The sequence below is a fragment of the Culex quinquefasciatus genome, chromosome 2, assembly GCF_015732765.1.
Source record: "Culex quinquefasciatus strain JHB chromosome 2, VPISU_Cqui_1.0_pri_paternal, whole genome shotgun sequence".
In the NCBI taxonomy this organism is placed as follows: domain Eukaryota; kingdom Metazoa; phylum Arthropoda; class Insecta; order Diptera; family Culicidae; genus Culex; species Culex quinquefasciatus.
This window is the reverse complement of record NC_051862.1, coordinates 166,678,198-166,693,648: the sequence shown is the minus strand read 5'-3', so window position 1 is coordinate 166,693,648 and position 15,451 is coordinate 166,678,198. Positions and strand designations below refer to the sequence as shown.

At 41.8% G+C, this 15,451-nt stretch overlaps 5 protein-coding genes across 5 annotated transcripts; 4 read left to right on the top strand and 1 right to left on the bottom strand.

Annotated features, from left to right (window-relative positions):
• Positions 1-31: 31 nt before the first annotated feature.
• LOC6050866 lies at positions 32-1,052 on the top strand. The gene has a single exon (XM_001867356.2). The coding sequence runs from the start codon at positions 71-73 to the stop codon at positions 938-940; it is 870 nt and encodes a 289-aa protein (XP_001867391.2). The 5' UTR covers positions 32-70; the 3' UTR covers positions 941-1,052.
• A 1,510-nt stretch (positions 1,053-2,562) lies between these two features.
• LOC6050865 (zinc finger protein 391) lies at positions 2,563-4,492 on the top strand. The gene is made up of 3 exons (XM_001867355.2): positions 2,563-2,792; positions 2,849-2,994; positions 3,050-4,492. The coding sequence occupies exons 1-3, from the start codon at positions 2,646-2,648 to the stop codon at positions 4,428-4,430; spliced, it is 1,674 nt and encodes a 557-aa protein (XP_001867390.2). The 5' UTR covers positions 2,563-2,645; the 3' UTR covers positions 4,431-4,492.
• A 2,736-nt stretch (positions 4,493-7,228) lies between these two features.
• LOC6050864 (5'-3' exonuclease PLD3) lies at positions 7,229-9,334 on the top strand. The gene is made up of 6 exons (XM_001867354.2): positions 7,229-7,513; positions 7,574-7,641; positions 7,700-8,372; positions 8,433-8,567; positions 8,630-8,769; positions 8,830-9,334. Exons 1-6 carry the CDS (start codon positions 7,445-7,447, stop codon positions 9,248-9,250), a joined length of 1,506 nt encoding a protein of 501 aa, XP_001867389.2. The 5' UTR covers positions 7,229-7,444; the 3' UTR covers positions 9,251-9,334.
• Positions 9,252-11,258, bottom strand: LOC119766990 (zinc finger protein 112-like). The gene is made up of 3 exons (XM_038253962.1): positions 11,014-11,258; positions 10,812-10,948; positions 9,252-10,752 (listed from the first exon to the last, which is right to left on the bottom strand). Exons 1-3 carry the CDS (start codon positions 11,131-11,133, stop codon positions 9,345-9,347), a joined length of 1,665 nt encoding a protein of 554 aa, XP_038109890.1. The 5' UTR covers positions 11,134-11,258; the 3' UTR covers positions 9,252-9,344.
• A 454-nt stretch (positions 11,259-11,712) lies between these two features.
• On the top strand, positions 11,713-13,561 carry LOC6050863 (gastrula zinc finger protein XlCGF26.1). The gene is made up of 2 exons (XM_001867353.2): positions 11,713-11,907; positions 11,967-13,561. Exons 1-2 carry the CDS (start codon positions 11,791-11,793, stop codon positions 13,482-13,484), a joined length of 1,635 nt encoding a protein of 544 aa, XP_001867388.2. The 5' UTR covers positions 11,713-11,790; the 3' UTR covers positions 13,485-13,561.
• The last annotated feature ends 1,890 nt before the right edge of the window (positions 13,562-15,451 follow it).

Here is a 15,451-nt window from a genome sequence, read left to right as displayed (position 1 = left end):
ATAAGAATGCCACTGTCCGAGTGAAAAAAGGACTTCACTTAGTTAGTTGAGTTTGACGAATGAAGCAGCGATGATCGTTAGTGCGTTAATTCTTGGTTTAATTTTGGCCGTAAACTGTGCAGCTGGTGCCACGATTGGCCGCGTGAGACGACAGAGCTTTTCACCGCTTGGAGCATGTACGGTTTCACATCAGGAAATTCAGGAGCTGATCCAGCTCACCAAGAACATGCAAACCGCCATGCAGTCCGTGATGATCGACACACGATCGGGATTTGACGAGGAGGAAGCGAACCGTGACAGATGTTACAAGCAACTTGCCACATTCCGGGGTTCCGTGCAAAGTGTGATTCGTGACTACAAGTCAATAGACCGAAGTTCCATGACCGAGGCACAATACGAAAGAGCCAAGGCCCGCTACCAGACCGAGATTCAGCGATTACTTCGTAAAATAGACAACCTGAAGCGTGATGTCGAGGACAGCTATCGCGAGGAGGTCGAAAAACTGCGCAACGGTATGCAAAACTTCAAGAGCGAACTGGACGACAACATTTCCTTGCTGGAGAAAGAACGCGCCAGGAGTCGATCCGCGTTTATTAGACTGTGCATTGCCAACGTGCGAGCCGGAAGGATCAGGGATGCTGCAGAGGACTTCCGTGGGCTGGACGGATTACCGTACGAACGTGTGGTGACGGAAGTTTACGAAAATCAGCCGGAAAATGCAAACTTGGCGATGAACTTCTTGGAAGCAATCGACTTGAAGTTTGAACCAGTGCGCGGCTATGAAGTGCTGTACGGACTGATGAAACAAAACAACCAGCTGAACGGTTCGCTGGGACGGCGATTGCTGATTCAGCTGCAGGCCCTAGCCAGTGCCGAAGATGAGAATTTCAGACGCGCGTCAGCTTTGCTGAAATCTTACAAAGAGGACGTGCATGAATAATCAATGGACGAGATAAAGTTGTACTAAACATCATTGTAATTAAAACTATTTGTCTACTATGCAATTGTTACATAAAAATCATATGATAAAGATAAAGTCAACAGTACAAATTAGAATCATGTTTTCTTGGTTTTCTTAGATGAAATCAATGCAATTTAGTTCAAGGCTTTCTAGAACATTTAAGGGGTGACTACTTTATCTTGGGCAAGTTTTTTTTCCGATAGGTCAGTTAGATTGTTGTTCTGGTTACCTTTTCATAAAATATTGGTTAAAAGATTTGTGATGGACAGATTTTAAAAATTTAATTCAAGATCATCTAGATTTTCAGTTTATTATTAAATAAAAATTTAGAAGCCTCTCTGGAACCAGTACTGTGGAGTCAGAGTCAGAGCCGGGTCTTTTTGAGGAACTGGAGTATTTAAATTTTGACCAGCGGGAGTCGGAGCCGGAGTCGAAAATTGTTGTAAAACTGTGTATTACTTTTCAATATAAGTGCTAAAAAGTTCAACTATAAAGCACTCATGTGGGTGCAGAAAAGTAAAACAATTTATCCCTTGTATCGAAAAGTAAAACCTTTACTACATATTCGATTCGGTTGTTTTGGGTAGTTTCACAATACGGCTTTCTAGTCAGAAAATTACCAACACATTGAAAGTATTTTTACATGACAGCTGGACGTTTGTTTGCATCAGGTTTCCTATCTCTTTCTAGCAAAATTTGCTTGTCTGGCGACTTCTAGCTGGTTTTTTTGACTGACCGCCCGATACTTCGCCAACATACTTCGCAGGGCTGTGACAGCTCGAGCTCGATCATTGTTTGCATCAGGACACTGTGACGAGGCGTTCGTCATTTTTGGGTTAAATTGTATTTTTTTCACTGGGCATAGAAAGACTTATAGAGTTGCAAAAAACTGAAATTTCGAAACAAAAGCCCCGATTAAAAAAAACTTTAAACAACCTTACTATGGTTGAAATAAAATACTAAAATGTAACGTGGAAAAAATCAATACAGAGGGTGGTGCCTTACTCACATTTACAAAGTAATAATGAAAATAAGTTTATGAAAAAAAATATATACCTGATACAAACTTTTCCAGATAGCATGCAGACTCTCATTTGAAGCAATTTGGCAACCGGGCGTTTCGCATCTGGCGCGACTCTCGCACGTAAACAAAAAGACCCAACCTTTTGAGGTTAGGCAAAAAATCACCTTTTTTGTATCTACAAAAATCTTTTTCTTGACATAACTTCTTAAATACTTAACTAATCATCATAAAATTTAATAGGGTCTTAGGGGACCCCAAAACGAACAGAATAAGGCGGATCCGGCCAAAATTGGTTCAGCCAGTTCTGAGATAATCGTGTGGAAAAAAATCATGTCTACACACATCTCCACAGACATTTGTTCAGAATTTGATTCTGAGCCGATAGGTATACGTGAAGGTATATCTAGGAGTCGTATTTAGGAAGTTCATTTTTCGAGTGATTTTATAGCCTAGCCCCAGTGAGGTGAGGAAGGCAAAAATTGTGATTATGACAGCATAATCAACTTGCATACAAGTTTCTTTCAACTACTATGAATTTTGTTTTTACAGCTAGTTCACATTAGCAGCTCTACCGCAATGACATCCAGTAGAAAGACACTTCGAAGATAACAAGCGTCAGTCAGTAGAGTGCAAAGTTTTGCACTGAAAACAACACAAAAAATGGATCCCAACGCCAGCATCGATGTTGAATATAAAGTTTGTCGAATTTGTGTTCAATCCACCGTAGAAGATAGCTATCCCCACAATGAACTGTACGATGAAGTCAGCGTCGAAACGATGCTCAAGGAAGTGCTAGAGAAGTTGCAGGTAGGCTTCATATAAATAAGTTTTTTTTGGATAGCAATAATTATGTTATTTTTTAGATTCCTGACGATGAAAACCTCGCTGTACGATGCTGTAGCTCTTGTAGAGAAGAGCTCTGGATTACCTATCGCTTCATAAAAAAATTGGAGGACGCCAACAATAAGATCAAGAACCTCGAGCATTACGTTGTGGAAGCTGACAAAAGGTATTTTTTGTAATTTTCCTTAATTATTGTTTTCTTATAACAATTTCGTTTGTAGTGATCCCTTGACGGAATCTCCTAGTAAATCACAAATAGATGTTAAATTGGAATATGAGGTAGAAGATTACTCAACGTATGAACAAGAAAACACAAATGATTTTGATGAAACAGACAGCGATGATAAACCATTAATGCAACGGCGAGCGAAGCGCAAACCTGGAAGAAAACGCAAGAAAGTCAAAACTGATCCAGAAGACTCTGATGAGAGCGAATACTCACCGAAACATGAGCAAGAGGAAAACTCATCAGCATCCGAGGCCGAGGAAAAGGAGGAACTAACTAAACACAAACGAACTCGATACGCAATCACGGCCAATTCGCAACCGAAGCGATGCTGTGGCTGCAAGGAACCCGTCAGCACGCACGAACAGCTGGAAGAGCATTCCGAAAAATTCCACCAGCAACGAGCGTTCGATGCTGAGATACTCGAACAGAAGCCGGAAGAGTGTTCGATATGTTACGAGAGGTTTGAGACGAGAATGGAACTCCTTCTGCACCGCAGAAAAGCTTTTGCTAAAGAGTTACACTCGTGCAAAAAGTGTCCTGCCGATTTCGCGAATGCTTACAACCTGAGAGTTCATTTGAAGAACAACCACAAGCGGGAGAAAATCGTGAAACAAATCGACGAAATCCGCCAAAAAGTGCACATTTGCTGCAAATGCCACAAACAGTTCGAAACTAAAGAACTGATGATAGAACATGGCAACGCGGAGCACAAAATGCGCCATCCCCCGGATACGGAGAACCAGATCGAGTGTGAAGTCTGCCATCGTCGGTTCAAGTCGGAGCACGTACTAACCGAGCATCAACGCAGACCGTATCGGGCTCACCGATACCAGTGTGCACACTGCGGAAAAACTTTCCAAGAAAAGCAGGTATTTCTGGACCACGAGCAAAGCCACGCCAACATCCGGCCGTACCAGTGCCACATGTGTCCAAAGTCCTTTTCGCTGAAAACCAACTACGTTACCCATATAAAGTACCACTCCCTGCCGAGCGATTACTTCAAGTGCGACAAATGTGGCAAAGGGTTCAAGAAAAAGCATCTCTGGCAAGACCATCAGGTCATTCACATCGAAAGCGCAGAACGACCCTTCAAATGCCATCTTTGTCCCAACACATTCACCCGCCAACAACTGCTGGATTTCCACGTGAAGGAACACCTTGGGGCAAAACCGTTCAAGTGTACAAAGTGTACCTCGTCCTACATCCACGAACGGGACTTGCGCAGGCACATCCGGGCTAAACACGAACCTATCGTACCGTTTAGTTGCGAACTTTGCTCGAAAGAATTTCACCGGAAGGATGCTTACAAAAAGCATCTGAAGACTCACGAAGATGAGGAGGCGAAGAATTTGGGATGTCAAATTAAATTGTAAGATTGTAACAACTGGAATTGGCAATAAAATCTTTCGTGAAAAAGGTCATATTAAAAATTAAATCATTATTTTTTTTTATTTCCCCAGAAACACACATTGATATATTGCAAAAAATCTGTTCAGTAAACAAGTACACACACAAGTACACCGAATTGGGTAGTTGAAAAAACGGTAAAGTTTATATCGGAGCACCATCTCTCAAAATGAACAACATTTTACCGAATTTCAGTTATACGATGAACAATTATTAACTGCAGTACCGAATTTCGGTAAGTTTCTACCGAATTCAGTCATTTTCAGTTTACCGAACTGTTCAGCAGTTGAATATTTGGTAAACTTTACCGAATTCGGAAAAAAATCTAAGTTTGTAGGGGAAAATTCTCGTATGTTTGGCTGAGCGAGTTGTGGCGCTTTAACCACGGCAAAAAGGGCCAGGGCACCTGTGGAAATACAGTGTCCCATCCTCGAGGGTCCCGGGGCACCAAAACTTCTTAGCGTGGTGCTCCCAACGATTCATTGCTTTAATAATCAGGAACGTGAGCGGGGGATCCCCACGTTTCTTCCTCCCCTGTAGATTCATCAAATGTTTTGTTGTTTGAACATTCGTGCTCAAACGCAATACATTTTAGCGAATCATCTTTGCGGTTAACTTTACGCAGTTGGCCTGGCCGCTTCGACGTTTGTGATGTTTCAATGCATTCTAATGCAATGGCGCACTGCAAACGTTGATAATGACAAGAAGATGCTAGGCGTCAATCAACCCAAGGCATTCTCCAGGATGCCCTCGAAAGACTGGCTGCGATAGGGTTAGATTAGATTAGATTAGAAAATTCTCGTAGGTTTGGCAGGTTTAGCACTCGTTCCTAACTCCATCCAATTTGCTGATTTTCACTATTTGAACAACTATTTTTGCAAAACGTTTGATAGAAACTTGCTTGCTCACTTCTTATTGAGCTATTTATCACTCGATTTCAAACGCTTCAAAACGCTTTTAATGAGCTGTAATTGAATGTCAAAGTGGTGATATGGCAACATTAGAGTCACGCTGGAATTAGATGCTGTTCCCCTGCTCACGTGAGTTGATGTTAACATTCGGAACTAGCAGGATAGACTGTATGTTTATTAACCCGGGTCAAAAAAATTTAAGTTTCTCAAATCAAAAATTATATGAGATTGCCCGAAAGAGTGCTCAAAATGGAGGCTCAGGCCAAAATTTCAGCCCATTTGTTTGAAGACTGGCTTGCCTTGAGCAGGAACAAGTTTAAATAGGAATTTATCCGTAAAACTGGAGCATTTGGGTAAATTGGCTTGAGCAAGTCAGCCGGGGAGGGGGATGGTCTGGGGAACAATTCCTCCGAAGCGTGTAAGACGATCCGAGGCCCCTGGTCTTGCCTTGAACCGGATTCATTCCGGCGTCGCAGAAATTCTCATGGTCCCAGCAAAATGTATAAGGAAAAATCAAAGCACACTAAGAAGGCTGCCTCGATTAGAGGACGCCACATGGCAATCAGCCACCACGTGGCCGGTAAATAACTTCAAATTCGGCTTCAAAATTACATTTAGCGTTTTTATGGTGTTTTTGATCTAATATCTGGCTGAATAAAGTGTTCTTAGAATAACAAAACTACTTTAAAAGCAAAAATTTATGATACCCTCTTGCCACGTGGTGGCTGATTGCCATGTAGCGTCCTTTAATCGAGGAAGCCTGCTTAGTGTGCTTTGATTTTTCCTTATACATTTTGCTGGGACCATGAGAATTTCTGCGACGCCGGAATGAATCCGGTTCAAGGCAAGATCAGGGACCTCGGATCGTCTTGCACCCTTCGGAGGAATTAATGCCAAGACCATCCCCTAGGACCCCATGGTATGCAAAAGTCGTCATTTGTTAACGGCTGACTTGTACAGAGCAATATACCTAAATGGTCAATTTTTACGGGTTAATTCCCATTTAAAGTTGTTCCTGCTCAAGGCAAGTCAGTTTTCAACCAAATGGGCTGAAATTTTGACTTGAGCCTCCATTTGTAATACTCTTTCGGGCAATCTTATATAATTTTTGATTTGAGCAACTTTATTTTTTTTGACCCGGGCTAATGTTTATACTTCTGCTTTGAGCCATTTACATTACCCTGTTAGAAATATCAGTTATTATTTTTTATCTTCAAGAATTTTCCATAAAAATATTGCCGAGAAAAAAAAATTTCATGTAAAAACCTGTTATTTTTATGAAAAAAAAAAATACTGCAATCATTCTTATTTTCAATTGAAAAAAAAATCAACAGCATTTATCAAAAATAATCAAAAAACCTGTTGAAAAAAATATGGAAACGCCTTTTCCTGTATCTTGGCGTAGATGTATCTATTGTGGATGTACCTTATTGTAGTATATCTTTGAGATCCTTTTGAATCAAAAGCAAGATTTGTTACTTGATTCGACTTTTTTTTTGAGGAATTCTAGTGGTTCCACTTATTAAAATATAATTTATTTTAATTAAATAAAATATTAAAAGAATCATAATGATGGAAACGCACGGTAATTGAACGCATCTTTGATGTATTCTTTGTTATATAAAGAGAGTGGAAGAAAATAATTTTGCAACTGAGATTTTTTAAATTATTTTTACAATGCATTTTTTTTTCTTGGGCCAAAACCAGACTGAGCTCTAACGCAAAAAAAATCAACTGCAATTATATTGACAAGGTATGCTGAATCACGGACAAACGAACGCTTGCATCCATTTATGTAGATAGACTCGTCTCTACCTCTCGTCACTGGTATTGGTGTCTACCCCCCCGCATGAAAACAAAACACAAAAGTCCACCCGATAAGCGATTTTTTGCCTATTTTGAACTCGAACCCTCAGTCCTGCTTCTGTGGCTTGGTACCGAGGTAGTTGCACTTGCAGCTGAATAATTGAACGCCGCGCACACATTCTCTATTTGGGCAGATCTTATCGTGGCACTTTGGCCATATGTCCACTTTGTGTTAAGAAGCAGGTTCTTGGGTTTGCGTCGACATGAAGATCAAATTGCCGTTACATTCACGGCCGGCCACCGATGGCGAGCGGAAGGACACCATGCAAAAGGTTGGTACGAAACTTTGGAACGCGTTATAGTGACTAATTGTGAGCAATTGCTTTGTCCAGGTACCGACCGGCGAGGGTTCCTTCAACGAGCAGGACGATCGCGATTGGCAAAATGGCGATGAGCAGAGGTAGGTTTGAGATTTGGGGAGTTTGATTGATTTTGAGTAATGTTGGGGTATTCAACAGGACATGGTTCAAATGGTGCAGACCATCGTTCATACCGATTTCAATGATACTGCTGTTGATTGTGATGGTTGTGTTGCTGCCACTGCTGGACACTAACGAGAAACTAGCAGATCAACGTCGAAAAACAGCCCGAAGCAGGAATGATGTATGCCTCGAGGGATGTAGAATCAGCATAGTGGAGAGTATTCCCGAGGGGCTGGTCTATCCGAAAGGTAGTCCGTCGTTTATGTCTACGTACGACGCGTGGAAGCTTCTGATAAAATCAGCTCAACAGAAGATTGAAATTGGTTCGTTTTACTGGTCGTTGAGACGCGAAGATGTGTACAACCACTCGAGTGCCTGGCAGGGTGAGGACATTTTCAAAACACTGATGGAGACCGGAACCAGCGGAAATGTGTCGATCAAGATCGCGCAAAGCATACCAACTTCGGCGAATCCCAGCGTGGACACGGAGATCTTCACGAAACGCAACGCAGCCGATGTACGATCGGTGGACTTTCCGCGGCTGTTCGGAGGTGGTGTGCTACATACGAAGGTTTGGGTGATCGATCGACGACATTTCTACGTGGGCAGTGCCAACATGGACTGGCGATCGTTGACACAGGTCAAGGAGCTCGGAGTGCTCGCCGTGAACTGTTCCTGCTTGGCAAACGATATTGCCAAGATTTTTGATGTAGGTTCAAACGGCTTTGTTTAGTTGGTAGATTTTAAAGCAAACCTTTTTATTCCAAAGGTCTACTGGGACATGGGAGTGCCCAACGCTCAGCTTCCAGATCAGTGGCCAGCAGCGTACTCTACAAAGTACAATGCCAACAACACTCTGTCTGTTCAGTTCAACGATGAGTACAAAGTGGACACGTATCTCTCGGTAGGAATCTCGAAGTTCAATGGTGAAGAATATTGAATGATACCATCTATGCTACTCCACAGAGCTCCCCTCCACCGATGTCAACGCGAGGACGCAGTCACGACGTGGATGCCATTCTCGATGTTATCGAACGTGCCGAGAAGTTCATCCATATTTCGGTAATGGACTATCTTCCCTTGACTCTCTACACTCCAAAGACACAGTAAGTGTATTCATCTGTTCAATTCTTAGGAAAAATCCAAACAATGTTCTCCCCCACCAGATTCTGGCCAATCATCGACGACGCGCTTCGACGGGCCGCCATCGATCGCAAGATCTCAATTCGCCTGCTAATTTCGTTATGGCCACATTCGCGGTCATCCGAGCAGCGTTTTCTGGATTCGCTGCAAGTGATCTCCAATTCCTTGCCCGGGGTCAGCATCGACATCAAGCGATTTATCGTACCAGCTGACGACGATCAGCAGAAGATCCCGTTCGCGCGGGTTAACCACAACAAGTACATGGTAACGGACAACACGGCCTACATCGGAACCTCGAACTGGTCCGGCGATTACTTTATCGATACGGCCGGAATCGGGCTGGTCATGTCATCTTACGAGGGTAACCGGACCATCGTGAACGACCTGCAGGACATTTTCGAGCGTGACTGGAACAGTGATTACGCAATTAGAATGGACGAGTAGGTGGTTTAGCTCAAATTGATTTATTTCTTCTCCTTTTCATAAGATTTTGTAGTTTTTTCAAATAAAAATTTTCTAAAATAGGAAGTTTCATTGCCTAAACAGTCGACGCCTCATTACTTTTTTCATGGGTCTTTAAATGCACCAAAAGCGGCTTCAACTCGACGAATCCCTTTGGACAGATTGTGCAGCTGTAGGTGAAGTCTCCTTCGTGCTTTTCACGCACGTGCCGTCGCAGAGCTCGCTGATGAATGTACGAAGCGGAACACTGTTGGCACTTGAAGGCTTTCATACCTGCGTGCTCAAGCACATGGGCATCGAATCGGTTCTTCAGCGTGAACGAAAGCGGACACATCGGACATTTGTGTGGACGATCTTCGGAATGAACGCGCATGTGACCCTTGAGAAGACTTTTCTGCCGGAATCCCTTGCCACAATACTCACAGTGAAAACTTTCTTCGGAATTGTGATTTCGTACATGAACTAGCCAGTAAGCCTTCATTGAAAACTTTTCATGACAAATTGGACATTCGTACTTGCATATGTTTCGGTGAGCGTCCTCGTGATCTTCCAGTTGCGATGGCTTACAAAACCCACGTCCACACTGCGAACAAACAAATTTCTTCTCCTTCCAAAATCGCAGTTTATGATCTTTTAGATATCTGGCCGATTTGAAACTTTTGTAGCAGGTGTCACATTCCACTGCGGTCTCAATTTGAGAAGGTTCCCGCTGGGGCAAGTGAACCTGCAAGGAGTGTTCCTTGAGCTGTTCCTGAGACTCAAACTGCTTCCGACAGCCACAGCAAATGTTACTCTGCATACACTTATCCTCCATCTGATGAACCTTCAGCCTTCGTTGGTGGCTATTTTTCAGATGCGTCTGCAGTACGTAGGGATTGGCAAACTGCTCATCGCAGTGCTTACAAGAATGCAACACTTCAACGTACATTTTTCGCTCGTGCTGCCGGAACTGCTTCTTAGTTTCGAATCTCGCAAAACAAACCAAGCACTCAAACGCTTTGCTAATCTCCTCTTTAGACTCTACCAGTCTAAAATGATACTTTTTCGAATGGTCCTTCACCTTTTCCATCGAATCCAGTGTAAAGTCTTTACAGCTGCAACATCTCCTTGGTTTTGAGTTTGACTTGACCCCATAAAAGGATCGTGACGCCCCCGGCGGTTCTTCCGAGGAACTGTCCTTATGTCCGCCATCAGGCTCAAAATCGTCATCCTCTGATTCTGCAGAAAAATCTGCATTTTCGTCCTGTTTCTGCTTCTTGGCAGCGTTAGGTAGCGTGTTGGAAGCTTCATAAGGAGTTTGTGATTCAGCAGGGGAGTTCTCTTCGACCTTTACGTGTTTTGGTCTTCCTCGTCCCCGTTTAACGATTTTTTTAGCTGGTGAAAATTCCGTTATGCATTCAGTGATTGGTTCTTTTGACTCTAGTTTGATATTCTCTTCTGCGATAAAATTGGGCGGTAAGTGGTTCTCATCTTCAATAGATTGACTGGAATTTATTTCAAGCATTAAAGGACAGAATAATTGAAATTTAAAAATAATATTCACCTCTTTTCTTTCGTCAAAAGTTCAAGCGAAATAAAGCGGACACCAGACTCGTAAATTCTGGTCAACAGCTTCATTGCAACGATCAGGTCCTGGCTACAGTCCACACAACATAAACTGGACAGCTCGTCATCGGATATCTGGAACATGGCCCAAATAAGCATTCAAACTATTTATTTTTTAAATGTTCAATTTCTATGCATACCGAGACTCGAAAGCAATCCTCAATGGTTTGAGCTATTGATTTGCCATCATTCAACGCATCCGATAGGGAATACATCTCAATGGCTTCGGAATTACAGCAAAACCGACACTGCTGGTTCATCGTTGATAAATATTGTTTCTTCGCTTACGAACAATTTTGAAGGCAAAAGTAGGAATCGTGTAAACAGAGCAACTTGTATTTTGCTTATTCTAGAGTTACATCTGACATGACCGATCAGTTGAATACCGTAAACCAGGGATTAAAATATTCACCGAAACTTATATATTCAGCATGTACTAAATCTTCGGAGAGAGTGGATTGTTTGAAAACTCGTGACGAAGAATCCATCACGCATTCCATCAAATTATTAAAAATCAACATTTTTTTTAACAAAAGTGTCTCCCGACAATTTATTGCGCTAAAAACAGCAACGTGAGCGGAGGATTCCCACGATTCTTCCTCGGAAATGTGTTGTTATTTGAATATTCCTGCTCAAACTCAATCCACTTCAACGAATCAGCGTTGCGGTTAACTTTACGCAGTTGGACTGGCCATTTAGCAAAGAAAAATGTTGGAAGTAATTGCCTCAGGATGCTTCTGAAAGGAAGGCAGTTTTAGCTTTCTTGGTAATTTAAATTCAGCCCATCGTGACTGAGAAAGGAAGCGAAGCTTCAATGAACACTTGAAACACTGATGTAAACAAGTGATAGAAGCTGCCAGAACAAAACAACATTCGGCGCAGAACGAAATCTAACAAACGTAGAAGGAATAGGAACAATGTTTTGCCGTATATGTTTAGCCAATTGTGAAATAGTAGAACAATTTAACTTGTTTACAACACGGATTGATTCCAGGCCACTTGCCACCGTTATTGAGTACTGTTTCGAAGTAGAAGTAAGTTCCGCAAGGATGTTAAGGAAAAGCTTATTGCTGAATGAAACTTTATGTTACAGATTTTGGAAGACGAAGATAACAATGTATTGTGCACAACTTGTAAAAGTGATCTGGAATGTGCATACAGGTTTGCTACAAAGCTTCGGAATCAGTCAAATACGGAGATAGCAGATCTAGACGAAAGATCAGTTAGCTTGAAAGATGACTGTTCGTCCCCGGTGTACATCACAGAGGTCGAAATTGAGACAGAGCTACCTCTTGAGTCCATAGAAGAAACATCTGGCAGTAAGAACGAGCAGGTTGATGGTGTTATTAAAACTTCTCAAGAAGAAAACAATACGTCAGAACCCCCGGATGATACATCCCAATTTTTGCTTCCGGAGACAGAACAGAAAGATGATTCCGATAATGAATGCTTCCCAGATTTAGATGTATTTTATTCCTCTGAAGATGAGAGCGATTCTATTGAAGAACTGAACTTTAGCTCAGACGAAGATCAACGGGAGGGCAAACAACCTCGGAAGCGACTTTACTATGGGGTGAAATCAGATTCCCAGCCAAAACGATGCTGTGATTGCAAAGAGCCACTCGTTTCCCAAGAGAAGGTGGCGGAACATTCCGAATTGTACCACCAACAGCATCGAGTAACGAATCCAAAGGAGTTTGGCGACAAACGGTTCGAGTGTCCCGTTTGTTTTAAGCGATTTGAGACGAAGAAACTGTACCTGCAACATCAGCGAAAAATGTACGTAGACGTGCTCCATCCGTGTTCAAAATGTGAGGAAGAGTTTGCCAATCTGTACGTATTGAAGAGACACCTCAAAGTCGATCACAAAAAGAAATTTCTGATCACGGAGCTTGAAGAGCTGCGAAGTCAGTCCAACATCTGCTGTGGATGTAAGCAGCATTTCCCTACTGCCGAGACACTCAAACAGCACGTTGAAAAGGTTCACTATCCTGAACACGTACTTTATGATACAAGTAACAGGTTTGAGTGTAACGTGTGCTTCAATAGATTTAAAACTTTGAAATCGCTCAAACATCACCAACTACGATTGTACAAAGAGAAGAAATTTGTCTGCACTCTATGCGGGAAAGCCTTCAGAGAGAAGATTCGTTTAGCAGAGCACGAAAACTCCCATCGAAAGATTCACCAGTTTCTGTGCTCGTTCTGTCCGGCAACATTCGCCATGAAAAATTCCTACGAAGTACACCTGAAGATGCACGACGGGGAAGAGCGCTTCAACTGTGAATACTGCGGTAAAGGATTCCGCAAGAAGAGTCTCCTGTTGACGCACCTCCAAACTCACAGCCTGGATCGCCCGTTCAAATGCCACCTGTGCCCGAACACCTTCACCCGCCAGAACATTCTGGATTCACACCTGTTGACCCATTCGGACGCCGGCAAGCCGTTCAAGTGCCTACAGTGTCCGGCGTCGTACATCCATCAGCGTGATTTGCGAAGGCACACGCGCGAGAAACACGAAGGTATTCGCAGCTTCAAGTGTACCAAGTGCCCGAGGGCCTACATCCGGCAGAAGCTACTGCTGGCTCATTTGAAAAGCCACGAACGGTGAAACTTGAGTAAATCAATTTATGACTTTAGTGCAAATTTAGAAAATAAAAAATAAACAGATTAAACAAAAAAAAAAAATGCATTTTCTTTTATATTATTTCATAAGGTTATTTTAGGCTGCCTAGATCGGATAAACTCGTTACGTAAGGGACAGCTTCGATCCGTAGCTTCGTGAACTACTGGATCCATGTTCCAGTTGCCATGGGATAAACTAGAGAAAGAGAAGAAGCTTGGAGATTTTTTCGAGGAGTGATCATCTATTGTCCAAAACTGACATGGAGGTAGAGGACCTGCCGAGAAGCAGAGTAGCGTAGTAATCCGGCTGAACCCACGATATGGAAAAGTCATCAAAAAATGAATAGGGGTCATTCCATCTCAACTGTGCACGAAAAAGTGCAAATTTGAAAATTACCCTCTCCGATCCTGCTCAAATTTGACAGAGCGGTTGATACTATCAAAACATGCAAGAATCCCGAATTTCATCCAAATCGGACCACCCCCTCCATTTTTGTACCTCCCCAAAAAATCGACTTTTTGGTGATTTTTGACCAAACCTCCTAGTTTCAAACGACGATAGCTCAGGAACCACAAATCTTAGAGGGTCGGTCTTAGACTCAATTTTGAAGGAAATTGGACGTAGAATCCATTTCCGTGATCAAAATGTTGATTAATTTATTTTTTCTACCTGTATTGCGCAATTGAAAACTTTAAACGGCCGTATCTCAAAACACCCCAACTTATTTTTTTTATTTGACCTCACCATCGTGTTCCCCGGCCAATTTTACATAAGAATCACTTATCGACAAAAATGAATATGTTTCGTTCCAGAGATATCGAATTTTAAAGTTTTGTGTTTTCGAGATTACCTACATCAGCTTCATTCGCCGCATCTGCTAGAAGCACACAGGTGGGCTGATCAATAAATGCTACCTGGTCATTTATTGAAAAAATATTTCATCATAAATAATCTTTATCATATTGGGCAAAAATTAACTTTATAACATTGTAGGAAACTGGAATTAATCGCGAATGTTTATTTGCTCAAAAAATGAATTAAGTGAATTTCTGTGCTAACCCACAGGACAGAGCAATAACGACAAACAGTAAAGGGCAGAATTGGATTCCGACGGAGCGAGCAGGAAAATGCAATTAATCTTGTTAGTAACACTGAACATTACTGAGTAAATATTATGAATTAAAAGGAATAAAAATTGTTGAAACGTTGTACTCTAGTGAAGGACGATCACAAGGAGTAGGAAAAGGATTTCTAGAAAGTATAAAACTGAAAAATGTAAGAAAATCACAAAGTTTGATCTGCTGCAAAACAGCTAATTCCCCAAATTTAGTTGCGATGATTTCGACACCGTCCGAACAACAGTTTTTTTTCTTCTATCATTCTTGGATTCTTGGAACACAATACGGCTGCTGTCCTCACGTATTAGGATTTTTTTAAATTAAATGTACCTTGACTTGAGTTTCGTTTTTTCGTACCTTGACCAAAACCATCTTTTAATCAAATGGAGCTGGCTCATAATATAAAAATTGATTTAATATGATCAATTTTTTAATCCATAAATCAGATTTGCCAAATTATGGTAAAGTGTCAATAATAAACTATAATAATAATAATAAAGCAGGTTTTGGGGTTTTTGCAGAATGGCACTATTTTGCTACCGCCCATGATAAAGGCCCTAGGCATGGCCTCGGAGGTACTCTAAAACGGTTAGCAACATGTAAAAAACGGTGCATTCAAAATAACCCAATAAATATTCCTTTCACAAAAATAGATTGATCAAGGCAGGGGAACAGCATCTAATTCCAGCGTTCCTCTAATGTTGCCATATCAGCGCTTTGGCATTCAATTACAGCTGATTAAAAGCGTTTTCAACTGAAATCGAGTGATAAATAGCTCAATAAGAAGTGAACAAGCAAGTTTCTATCAAAAGTTCTGCGAAATTTGTTGTTTAA

Coding starts and splice junctions, on each gene's coding strand:
- LOC6050864 (XM_001867354.2), top strand. CDS start 7,445: ATGAAGATCAAATTGCCGTTACATTCACGGCCGGCCACCGATGGCGAG. Junction 8,373..8,432: donor ATATTGCCAAGATTTTTGAT/GTAGGTTCAAAC, acceptor TTTATTCCAAAG/GTCTACTGGGACATGGGAGT. Junction 8,568..8,629: donor AAGTGGACACGTATCTCTCG/GTAGGAATCTCG, acceptor GCTACTCCACAG/AGCTCCCCTCCACCGATGTC.
- LOC119766990 (XM_038253962.1), bottom strand. CDS start 11,133: ATGAACCAGCAGTGTCGGTTTTGCTGTAATTCCGAAGCCATTGAGATG. Junction 10,949..11,013: donor AGGATTGCTTTCGAGTCTCG/GTATGCATAGAA, acceptor GCCATGTTCCAG/ATATCCGATGACGAGCTGTC. Junction 10,753..10,811: donor CTTTTGACGAAAGAAAAGAG/GTGAATATTATT, acceptor AATAAATTCCAG/TCAATCTATTGAAGATGAGA.
- LOC6050863 (XM_001867353.2), top strand. CDS start 11,791: ATGTTTTGCCGTATATGTTTAGCCAATTGTGAAATAGTAGAACAATTT. Junction 11,908..11,966: donor AGTACTGTTTCGAAGTAGAA/GTAAGTTCCGCA, acceptor TTTATGTTACAG/ATTTTGGAAGACGAAGATAA.
- LOC6050866 (XM_001867356.2), top strand. CDS start 71: ATGATCGTTAGTGCGTTAATTCTTGGTTTAATTTTGGCCGTAAACTGT.
- LOC6050865 (XM_001867355.2), top strand. CDS start 2,646: ATGGATCCCAACGCCAGCATCGATGTTGAATATAAAGTTTGTCGAATT. Junction 2,793..2,848: donor AAGTGCTAGAGAAGTTGCAG/GTAGGCTTCATA, acceptor GTTATTTTTTAG/ATTCCTGACGATGAAAACCT. Junction 2,995..3,049: donor GTTGTGGAAGCTGACAAAAG/GTATTTTTTGTA, acceptor TTTCGTTTGTAG/TGATCCCTTGACGGAATCTC.